The sequence below is a fragment of the Physella acuta genome, unplaced genomic scaffold, assembly GCF_028476545.2.
Source record: "Physella acuta isolate Inbredline_101_S28 unplaced genomic scaffold, ASM2847654v3 ptg000461l, whole genome shotgun sequence".
Lineage (NCBI taxonomy): Eukaryota > Metazoa > Mollusca > Gastropoda > Physidae > Physella > Physella acuta.
In genome coordinates, this window is record NW_026731980.1 from 41,885 (window position 1) to 54,922 (window position 13,038).

Here is a 13,038-nt window from a genome sequence, read left to right on the forward strand (position 1 = left end):
TCTGTTTATATTTATATTTCAGTTACAACGCCTGCTTCCACCCCCTCTACATATATTAAAAAGTAAGTTTTTTAGTAGTATTTTTCACACATGCAGTCTATTTGAGTTAAACTGAGCTAATTTAAAAATAGTTAGGCATGATTTAATTGTGTAATGTTTTACTACGGAAAGCCTTCATCGACTTATTTTATAATTAGGCATGTTCGATTAAATTGGGTTGGCGACAAATATAAACAAGTGCTAGAGTAATTGATTTAATTAATGAAAATTACTTGAAATTACAACACATCAAAGCCCATGTGAAGAAAACGTCAAGAAAAAATATTTTAAAAAATGTAATCAACACAAACAGACACACACACACACACACACACACACAAACGCATAACCATGCACGCTTATACAATCACGGCGTCCTTACCATGCGTTATATGCACGCGTCGCATACCGTGCAAAACAAGACAGAGGTGCTATACTAATGAATAAACTAAGGTCACATCAAGAGCACACGTTTTTCCCTCCCCCCCCCCCCCTCCCATTTACTCCCAATTGTCACGTGTTGAAAGTAAATGTGAGTAAGATGGTGATGCATTAAGGTTTAATGGGATGCGTCATCAAACTTAAATAAGCGTTCCATCTAACAAATTTAGAGTACGCAAAAAACGCCCGAATCTCTAAAACATACATCAGTTATGCTGTCCAGGTTCTATCACAATCAACTGGCTATGACCTACACACGAGGCCTAATTTTCATTTCAGTGAAATTCAGACTGCTGTAGTAGTAAGTAATGGCCAACCATTCGACCCCCTTGCTGTATTCAGTGTTGCCGTAGTTACCGTTAAGAAGCGCCGAATGACAACCACCAAACCACCAAGCTGCGCGGTAGGTCGTGGCACAGTTTAAACTTGCCTTATCGTAAGCCTTGTCGTACGTGCCGAAAGGTTTGTTGTTGTTCATTGCACCGAAGGAATCGCTCGTGTTCCCATAGAACCCGCTGAAGGATATCTTGTAGAAATCGGCTTCTGAGTACAGAAGAAAGCCTGTGTAACCAGCGTAGTAGCTATTCCCCAGATACTTCATGTCGATCCGTAGCTCGTACGTTTTGTTTACAGTCATACAGTGAATGTTTTCGTTGCCGAGGTAAAAGTCACCAGCGTCGAAGTCTCCGAACCCGTTTTTGTAGTCCTCCCAGTTCCGATAAAAGTCCACGACAAAGGTGACGCGACGCTGAAAAATTGTCCAGCCACCGCCATCTGTCTCTGTGTCGCACATGACGACAAGACCGTTGGGCATCCGCAGCAGTGGTCGGCTGCCTGCTGTAGAGCTTACGTCCTTACATGTTCTATAATTCACTGGGTCGTAGAGAACACTTGTCTTTTTTCTCTCTATGGAGTTCTGTTCTGTTGAAAGGATATATATATATATATATATATATATATATATATATATATATATATATATATATATATATATATATATATATATATATATATATATATAAATAAATAAATAAATAAATATATATATATATATATATAAATATATATATATATATATATATATATATATATATATATATATATATATATATATATATATATATATATATATATTTATTTATATATATGAAGAGTTTATTTTCAAAACGCGATAAACGCCATTTTTGAAAAAAAAATGAGATAACGTGCCCATATTGTAAAGCTACTCAGTTACTATTAGGAAAACTTAATTTTAATCTTCACGGCGCAAAATTTTTTTTTATTTCTATTTTTGAAAAACAGTTATATCATATTGTAAAATGGCTTTGTGCAGGAGAAAAGTGCGATTTTCTCAAAACCAACATTTTGGATATATTGCATTTTGAAAATAAACTCTTCATATATATATATATATATATATATATATATATATATATATATATATATATATATATATATATATATATATAATACATATACATACATATGGGGTAGAGTTTTGAGAAATGAGACAAATAAGAAGTGGGGCAGAAGTGACATTTTAGACCAAAATTTCAATTTGTCCCTTCAAACCATACAGTTACAAACTGTCAAAAATATTCTTGCCGTGCAAGCAATTCATTAGTTTCAAATGTGCAGAGAAGAGTTTGAAAACCATTTTTTCTTATGTCAACAAATCTTTTAAGCAGTCAACATTGCTTTGATCCTGGCTGCTCTGTTGTTATGGTAACTTTTTTATTCCTTGCATGTCTTTACTGAATCGTTTGTGTATGTTTTAGCTAACGCTTTTAGGGGATGACTCAAAGATAAAAATGTGCAATATATATTTAGAAAGAATGGTTTTTGCCAGTTAACGAATGGTTAATTAGAGTTTAAAAAAATTTTTAAGTACTTAATGGACGATCGCGAAATGTGGGGGAGAGGGGGGTGAGGGGGATAAACGACGACACCATGACGTAAACATGATAACTTTTGAGAAAACAATGTTTCGCCCAACTATATTAATAACCGACTGTAGATAAACATCATTAGTGAACTTTTAAAGCTTATTCCAGAGAGGGGGGGGGGGTGGTGGTGACACCAACTGCAAATTTACAGAAAAAAGGGGGGTGGGGGTTGACACCATGAGTTCATGCGCCGGGTGACACCCGACCTATTGACGCTACTGTGTATGGATATCTATATATATATTGGGAAAAAAAGTAATTATTTTAAACAATAATGTTTTAGTCTTTTTTTTTCCTTTCATAACCACTTAATAATTTTTTTACACACTTCCTCTAGAGATTAAACACAGTAATTCTGAAACGAAAAATTGTGCTTTTAAATAAAAACAAATACGTTTCACGTTTTAGTGTTTTATTGTCTGCTTTTAACCCATATTTCCAAGATTTATAAGCCTCTTGCGATTGCAGGTTGCTGTGACAATAAATACTTATTGAGTTACGACATTAAACCATCAACATGTGCCAGCTATAAATCTCTATGAATCTCACTGACATAAGCTTTCCCCCTAAACTTTCCCCATAAAAGTATCAAAGTAACTAGTCTACTTTTAACCATCATTTTCGTATTATATCTATTTTTATATATCAGCAGTAAACTCTTATGGATTTGTGTTTTATAAATTCAGTTGATTTTTACAGATATCTAGAAATAATACAAGAATTTAACGCATTCCGCACACGAGGAATAATTACAGCTAAAAATTCTAACGGAGTTCTAGGCAAGCAATATTGATAAACATTCCTATACCTAGGCAAGCGGCAGTGTTACAGGATCCCATCCTTCCATTGCCGATGGTGACGACAGTATCGTGAGCAACACAGAACTTTCCGGTGCTGTAGAGATTGGCATCGGCTGGAGGTTCTTTGACTGATGTACTGACTGCGACTTTTGGTAGAACCCAATAACCTATTGGAAGAAAAATTTAAAACGTTCAACTGACGTAGTCTAGTTATTTATAGTTTTCTAGTGCAAATGAATGTTTTTTTTACTTTTTCGTATATACGAAGTATAGAGAAAGTATTGTAATTGTGCAAAAAAAAATCGAGATTTTTACAAACATAATTTTGCAATCTTGTCCGTATGTCTGTGTGTATGTGTGTGTGTGTGTCTGTCTGTGTGTGTGTAAACACGATAATTTGAGTACCGTTACAGCTAGGTTGATGAAATTTCACATATAAGTATTTAATCAAAATCGTAGATCCTGATCAACTTTTGAGCAATTTCCGATAACCGGAAATTGGATTTTTTCTACTTTGAATTTGTCAAAAGCCTATAAATTGAGAACTATTTCAGATAGATAAATGAAATTTCACATGTAAGTAAAAAATCTTATTTTCTACCGTCTGTAAAATTTTGAGTATTTTCCTTTGAAAGGAAGTACTAATTTACGCTATTTCCGATTTCTCAAAAAACGCATTTAAATTTATAAAGTACTAATAATATTGCGCACCATTCAGCCTGGGACTATAGTATCTACATGTGGTGACTACAGTCAGCCTGGGACTAGTTTTTACATGTGGGGACTCCAGTTAACCTGGGACTATAGTATCTATATGTGGTGACTCCAGTCAGCCTGGGACTATAGTATCTACATGTGGTGACTCCAGTCAGCCTGGGACTGTAGTATCTGCATGTGGTGACTCCAGTCAGCCATGGGACTATAGTATCTACATGTGGTGACTCCAGTCAGCCTGGGACTGTAGTATCTGCATGTGGTGACTCCAGTCAGCCATGGGACTATAGTATCTACATGTGGTGACTCCAGTCAGCCTGGGACTGTAGTATCTACATGTGGTGACTCCATTTAGCCTGGGACTATAGTATCTGCATGTGGTGACTCCAGTCAGCCTGGGACTAGTATCTACATGTGGTGACTCCAGTCAGCCTGGGACTAGTATCTACATGTGGTGACTCCAGTCAGCCAGAGACTAGTATCTGCATGTGGTGACTCTATTTAACCTGGAACTATAGTATCTGCATGTGGTGACTCCAGTCAGCCTGGGACTATAGTATCAACATGTGGTGACTCTAGTCAGCCTGGGACTAGTATCTACATGTGGTGACTCCAGTTAGCCGGGGACTATAGTATCTACATGTGGTGACTACAGTCAGCCTGGGACTATAGTATCTACATGTGGTGACTACAGTCAGCCTGGGACTAGTTTTTACATGTGGGGACTCCAGTTAACCTGGGACTATAGTATCTATATGTGGTGACTCCATTCAGCCTGGGACTATAGAATCTACATGTGGTAGATATATTTAAAATTTCGTCAACGTAACTGAAACGCTACTTAAGTTTTAACAAACAGACACACAAAAAGAAACACAGACATACAGACCAAATTGCAGAACTTAGTTTTGATGCGTAAAACGTCGAGATTTAAAAAAAAAACTCGATTGAAATATTTTGCACGTTTATAATATACCGCTATTCTTAGTACAATAGAAAGTAAAAATATATATTTATAAAATTTATTTAAAAAATCTTTAGCCATCTTCTTTACTTTAATATGAATAGGCCTATTCGAAAAAGTATAGAGCAGATCACTTTCCCTTTACTTCTAAAATAAGATGTATTGTTTTATGTTAAACGTTTTCTTACCCCAGTGTCGCAAGATAAATGAAAAAGAAAAATTTGTTTCGGCCATCGAAATTTTCTTTTATCATAAAAATTGTAAAATCATTTAAGTATCTAATCTACCACTACTGCTACTAGTTTATTATGCATGTATTTTAACATAATCAACCTTTACTCATATTAACCGCATGAAATTACGTATACGGAAATTTTACTCACCCAGAATACATTGGTCAGTTGACTCATCGTATATAAAGTTGTAGCAATCGTTTTCTCGAATAGCGCACTGGTGGGCACAGCTGATTAGGCTCTCTGTAGTGAGTTGTTTGTCTGTAGGCAACATGCTCAATGCTGACTTGTCCAGCCAATTATACTCGGTGTTTAACACTTCACACACCGTTGTAGTAACTAGCAGTCACGCATTTATATATATATATATATATATAAATATATATATATATATATATATATATATATATATATATATATATATATATATATATATATATATATATATATATATATATATACATATATATATATATATATATATATATATATATATACTGCGTCGCTGTACGTGCCCTATCATTTAACACTGAATTTTAAGCTAAGACTCTTTTGCATTTTACACAGTCATTGATTAGAAAAGCATTTTTTAAATACAAGTTTAAAATCTATTCTACACATTTATTTTTTTAAATTACATATTGAAGTACGAATTGCCCTATTTATCTAACATATGTTATTTGTATGATTAAAACATTTTATAAAAATAAATTATATTAAATTGCACTGCCTTTGAATAAAAGAATCATCGCTGAAGTTAACATGGTGTGAGATCTTATGTTGGTTTTAATCGAACACACAGCTTATGTCAGCGACACCACAGCGGCAGCTAGACCAACCATACTAGTAAAGTCCACGGATTATTCAAGCACTCAGCATTGCAGGTTCAGAGGCGTAGCGAAAGGGGGTGGGGGCAGGGGGGGGACATATGTCCCCGGGCGCCGACCTTAGGGGGGGGGCAAAATGGGTTGGAAAAAGTAATCGAAAGTTTGAGGGGGGTGCAAATCGAAAGTTTGAAGGGGGTGCTAATCAAAAGTTTGGTGGAGGGGGGTACAAATCGAAAGTTTGAGGGATTGGGGTGCAAATCGAAAGTTCGTCCCCGGGCGCCGGGAAGGGTAGCTACGCCTCTATGCAGGTTAGCTATACTTCACGAGAATCTGGAATTGTGATCTGCATTGTTTATTTTGTGTTTTAACTAATGTATGTAGAGGGCCTCGAGTAAAATTATCGTAGGCTGAAAAGGTTTTTTATTCTATTCTCAACCGAAACAAAAGAATTTTTAACCGTTCGTCGGAAAATAGACTTGTTTTGAGTTGTCAAGGACGAATGTACCGTTTTTTTTTATTCTTTAGGTTCACGTGGCTGCGTCCCCTGTTAAAGTTCAGTCTGAGAATGTCGTGTGCCCAGAGGCGTAGCGTGGGGGGGGGAGGGCGATGGGGTACATATGTTCCCGGGCGCCGTTGGAAAAACAAATTAAAATTTCATTTTAGCTGCATTTTCGTATTATAAATATAAAAAATATATAAGGGGGGGGGGGGGGTGCAAATCGAAAGTTTGACGGGGAGATCAAATCGAAAGTTTGAGGGGGGGGGGGGGGTTGCAAATTGTAAATTGAAAGTTTGTCCCCGGGCGCCGGAAATGGTCGCTACGCCTCTGCGTGTGCCACCGTGTCCCTAACTGGTCGCTTCCTTTCCGAATATTGTTATTATTATTCTTTTTTTTTTTGCGCAAACCTTCCCAAGAGCTTTCTTATCAAAGTAGAGTTTCATAAAACCCTATGAGAGGTGTAGTAGTATGTAAAAAACAAAGCAAAAAACAAATACACTGGGAGTGATCTTTACATGATATATAACACTACGGGGGATGGCAACTCGGGATATAGACACGATTTTTTATCCAGTTTTAATTACTTAAACTTTTAAGAATAGACTTGAATCTCGTAGAAAAAAAGAATTGCACACCAAGTGAACGCCAAGCAATCTGTGTATAATAGTGTGGAATATTATTAGTATTTTATAAATTCATATGCGTTTTTTGAGAAATCGGAAATAATGTAAATTACTATTTCCGGTCAAACGGAAATAACTCAAATTTGCCAGAAAGCAGAAAATTAGATTGTTTTACTTACATGTGAAATTTCATTTAGCTATCTGAAGTAGTACTCACGTTAACCGAATCAGGGAGGTTTAAAACGTCAAGATTTGTGAAAATCTGTTGTTGTTGTGTTTTTTTTTTGCACGATTAATAAAAAGCTAAACCACCACATACCTATAACCCACAGTTAGACCACCTTTTAGACCACAGTTAGACCACAGATGGACAACCCTTTGACCACAGCTAGACCACAGATAGACAACCCTTTGACCACAGCTAGACTTCAGATAGACAAAACTTTGACCACAGCTAGACCTCAGATAGACAACCCTTGGACCACAGCTAGACCACAGAGAGACAACCCTTTGACCACAGCTAGACCACAGATAGGCAACCCTTTGAGCACAGCTAGACCACAGACCATAATAAGATCAAGTAGTGATTATTTGCACTATGACAGAACAACCTTTGAATCATTTATAAGACCTCGAAACTTCACGACGCTAATTATATTGAAGGGTTTGGGAATTTCCATGTTAAAACTTTTCAACTCAAAGTCCTCAAAGCATTTCTTTCGTTTCAGGCGGGTTATGTTTCTAGAGTATCGATCCACTTTACAAATACAGCTTCGAATATCGGAAAAGAACACTTTGTGTTAGTTGTACTTTTCATCGGCAAAAGCCAGTTCAATGCTCAAAGCTAACATAAAACATTTCAAACCTAGTAGTTATGTTAGCTGGCAAAAGAAAAAGAAAGAACGGAAAAATATTAAATAGCTAAACAAAATTACCAAACTCATGCGTGGCAAAAAGTTGACTATAATTCACTAGTCATTTTATTCACAAGCAAGATGTGCTGGATAGACCAAGCTTTCTTTATCTTTGCGATGTATCCTGTCCAGTGGCGTAGGCATAGGCAAGGGGGGGGGGGGTTGGGGGGGGGGTTATAACCCTTCCCATGGACTCACACCCCTATATATATATATATATATATATATATATATATATATATATATATATATATATATATATATATATGACTTTGTACACATGGAAAAATATTTGAACACCTACCATGACCAATTCCTGGCTACGCAACTGATCCTGTCACAAAAACTGTTTATGTTCACTTAAAACTGGTCACGAGAGTAAGTATGCAGGCAAAGGAATTCAATGAGCATTAAAACAAAAATTATCATGGACAAAAAGGTTTTAATGTTTTTAAAACCTTTTTGTCCATGATAGTTTTTGTTTTAGTGCAATGAAAAGAAGAACAGTTAAAAAAACAAGTTAATAAAAAGTCTAGTGACTATTTAAGCGCAATTTCCTTATGTTATCCATAACAATTTTAAATCGAGATAAATCATATATTCAGCAAATAAATAATGCAACACAAGTATTTTTAATAATTCAAAACAAAATAGAAAAAATATTTATTAACGAGATTTTAAAAAATTTGCAGACGTGTAGGGGGTATTTAGTTGTCGCGCCCTCTATATTGCTATATAGTACTGTAGTGTATTATGTATAATGTAATTTTTTAAAAAATTTTGTGACCCAACGAAAGGATATTTATGAAAACTTTCTTCGGCAATATTGTTCTAAATTATGGCAGGAATTGATTATTAAATGTTTCAAGTCACTAAGTGGTCTGGTTGCCGAGATATGGGCCAAAAACTGCATTTTTTTGGAGGTTTTTTGGCTTTTCCGGGAAATCCAGGAAGGAATTCCGGGATTTTTTTTGACCCACAATCATCCTCGGAACTTGCTTAACATATTTGCTTTTGGAACTAGTCCTCGATATTGCTTCGTTGAGGAGGAGATACGACTTAAAATGCGGTAAAGCTGCGGACACACATCCAGATACGACGAATTAATAATCGCAATTCCAGTATGGAAATTGCGCTAAAAATTTTAGGAAACATGTATATCGATTATAAAAATAAATATATATATATATATATATATATATATATATATATATATATATATATATATATATATATATATATATATATATATATATATATATATATATATTCATTGCTATTTAATTGCTTTTATTTTTATTTTCAAAAAGCTATAATTTGCTTAATTATTTTAATACAACTTTTTATACAACACACATATGTTAAATGATGTGTAATTTCGTAGTTTGAGTATTGGTTGATTTAGTATTTTTCGTTTTTATATTGGTCATTTTTTTTCTTTTGCAAATAAAAATGTATTTTTTATTAAGATTATTATTTTATTTTAACAAACTTTATTCATGTTTCAATAGTTCCTGTGGTTTTTACTACCATCAATTGTCACGTGGATAAAGATATTTAGAATATGTAAATGTTATTATTCATTTGGTTATTATTTATTAATTAATACAGTCAAATAGAATTGAGTTTATAAAAATTATAATAACGAGAAAAAATGAGCAAATATGCATCACTTTGTTTGCTACAATAATAAATGAAAAGCGTTTTTAGCTCCATACATATTTCTTCCAAATTATATATAGGCCTTATATATATATATATATATATATATATATATATATATATATATATATATATATATATATATATATATATATATATATCAATATATACAGACTCATACATCGGTATCAATATATTAACAGACCTTTTGACTGTGACATTTTCTTTAGAAATTTTACATACATTTTATTTTCGTGCTAAAAATTCGAAAAGGTGGAAAGTATGATAGCTCTGCCTTCATTTCAAAAAACCAGTTAAGTGTATTATAATTATAAGAGACACTTTTTCTGTCATATTCATAAAAACATTAACCATCGACGCCACGTATTAGAAAATGCGATGCTCTAAAAAAAAATAAAAAAATACCGAAAGAAAGTTTAACTCTGCTTTGCTTCGATGTCTTATTTTCAATTAAATTTTATTCCTCAATGTAGATTGAAATATTTCGTGTAATATATGCCACTGAGCTTAATTTTCTCCTGTTGTTGATTGTATTTTATTGATCTAATGACAGTCAAGGCTGTGTATCGGGATTATTCCTTGCTTTGAAGCTTGGTATTTACGTTCATCACGTGATTAACCGCAGTTGTCACAGTTTTCTACTTTTGAAAAAAAAAGAATTTTTTTTTAGATATTTTGCTAATAAAATTATAGCACGACGATAAAATCCTAAATATTGAGGGGGTTCGAGGTAGTTTTATGCTTTCAAATTGTCTTATGAGATTGATATACGCTATTACAACATGAAGATTACACTAACTAAAAAACTTTAACAAGTGAATATCTTTGTTCTATCTTGTGTGGTCTAGATTTCCTTTTTGGTTAAATTCTACTAAAAGTTTTTGCTATCTAACAAAGATCTAGGCGGCACTCTATATTTTCTATGCACGTTGTCGAATTTCCGCGTTTAAAATAATACTCTTTCTTTGATGGTGGGAATAAACGCATAAGCTTGTTTTACAGATTGTAATTTTTTTTTTGGTGTGTAGTTTGGTACAGCATAAAATACTTTGGCATTTACGACTATTTGGTACTTTGACGGCCCATTTCAAACATTCTATAGAATGCAGAATTTCAAACTTTGCCCTTAACGCACACGGCAATACAAATATTTTAGTTGAGTGCCACCCCCCCGCCCTTTTATGTTTCTAAACGTAGTTTAGAATCTACAAGGGTAAACATGTTGTAAATACATTCGCGTTGACAGCCATCGACACAGAGGCCTACCAAGGTAAATCTACATTTTACCAGCTCTTGGTTGTTATTTTTTATTTGTAAATGATATAAGATGTTCACATTCAATACAAAACCAATGTAAACATTAATACTTTTAATTAGCAAATAGTTTGATACATTTTTTGTTAATTTAAAATACAAATATTGTTTTATCACTCAGTAGTTTGAGTTCGTTTAGGAAAATGTTTGCTTTTGTTTACAGTAAATTTTGTTTCAATGATAAGTGACGTTGATATTTATGATATGCAATATTATGCTTCCAAATGTAAAACAACTTGTACATAATGATAATAAAGCTGGGGCATATAACATTTGTAATTTGTTAATTTACTTATGTAATTTGCGTTGGTAATTTTTAATAGGTTTCTGAAATATAATCCAACGTCACTTAATACAAATGGTTTATGATTTTATACACATAATACATGATTGTACACAATGAACGAAACAGAGTAAATTTGGAAAAATCATAGTTGAAGTTTTGAGATTGATGCAAAAAAGGGAAGGTTTTCCATTAAATCAGGTACTGGAGACATATAAACTTCTGTCACGGTTGACACGGTAAATGTCCAGACAGCACCAGGGGCGTGGCTCTCTTTTAGAACTGGTACCCACGTGGTGGCGCCGCTGGCAACGCTACACGCTTAAACCCTCCGTTTAGCGCCTGTTTACCGGAAGTGTCGCCGCCTGGGTTGTATCCGGTTCCGGTTTCATAATGATCGCCTTGGGAAAACAAATAGATCCTCATTGATATCGTATGTCTTCGAAATTAATACGGATTATCGTTTATCTGTCATCCATAAATGAAGTCACGCTTTTTTTGACGATTTTTACCTCCCCCCCCCTCCCCTCCGTCACACGTCGTCACAAAAAGCCAGACCCCGCCCCACCTAAAATGGCGTCACACCTCAACCTACAACCCCCCTCAAAATTGCAGTTGAATTTCTTTAAAACATCGATATTTTTCCAAAATCTTGTCTAAACTATTACAATTTATTAAAACAGTTATCTAAAACGCGAAAAAACGTCTAAAATTCGTTTTCTAACATTTCGATTTTATAATGCAAAAATGTGACGTCGCAACATCTGAACCCCCCCCCCCCTTCCCCTCATCACACATCAGTCACAAAATTACGGACCCCCTCCCCCCCCCTTACGAGTGTGACGTCATTTATGGATGACATCTTAGTTGTAATGTAATCTGTGAGATGGTATGCGAATCTTAGACCTCTAGTGATTTAAACATAAGGGCTTTGACCATAGACGTTTTGTCTATAAATGGTCTATGATCACAGGTGTTATGTCTTTAGCTTTGATCAAAAGTGCTTTGACCATACAGGGTAAATATTAGCTTAACAAGGGATAAAACCCGGCGTAATTATATTTTAAGGTGCGACATGGTGTATTAATATGATCATTCAATATGTACAAACTCAAGTTATCTAGACCACACACGTCTAGCAGTAGGCTATATGATATCAAAACATGATGCAAATATTTTGAATAGATTTTATATTTATATATTTTTTTTTACTATTTCTTTGACAATAACAAAAAAAAAAAAAAAAACAACTACGATGTGTCATATAAACCTCACTGAGGTCAGGATACTCACTAGACTTCCAATAAGAGTCCACGTAGTTGTCGTTGGTGCGGACTTCAGTGTTGAAGCTGCAATAGGATAATTGTGGTGCTAACTTTTAGAAAACACAGGTATAATATGCGTAAAGAGCGAATTGAGTATATAATTTGCTTATAATTAACCTATACACAGACATACAAACATGGGACCGCGTGGCGTTGTGGTAGAGCGCTAGACTTCTGTCCCGAGAGTCTCGAGTTCGAATCCAAGATTTTAGTCACAGCACAACGTCCAACTAGCTCTGATGGATTCCAATTGACACACACATACTCTTAAACAAACAAACATATATATATATATATATATATATATATATATATATATATATATATATATATATATATATATATATATGAACTTGCGTGAATGGTTGCATCTAGTTACTTACTAGTCTTTAACTGGCTCGACCTGTTTCCTGAAACAACAATGAAAAAGTTG

At 34.3% G+C, this 13,038-nt stretch overlaps 1 protein-coding gene and 1 long non-coding RNA gene across 2 annotated transcripts; both read right to left on the reverse strand.

Moving 5' to 3' along the window:
• Positions 1-705: 705 nt before the first annotated feature.
• LOC131943540 (ficolin-1-like) lies at positions 706-1,393 on the reverse strand. Its single transcript, XM_059303717.1, has one exon. The coding sequence runs from the start codon at positions 1,292-1,294 to the stop codon at positions 731-733; it is 564 nt and encodes a 187-aa protein (XP_059159700.1). The 5' UTR covers positions 1,295-1,393; the 3' UTR covers positions 706-730.
• A 10,151-nt stretch (positions 1,394-11,544) lies between these two features.
• Positions 11,545-13,026, reverse strand: LOC131943542 (uncharacterized). Its single transcript, XR_009386904.1, has 3 exons — positions 12,989-13,026; positions 12,574-12,629; positions 11,545-11,681 (listed from the first exon to the last, which is right to left on the reverse strand). It is a non-coding gene; the product is annotated as an uncharacterized LOC131943542 (long non-coding RNA).
• Between the last annotated feature and the right edge of the window lie 12 nt (positions 13,027-13,038).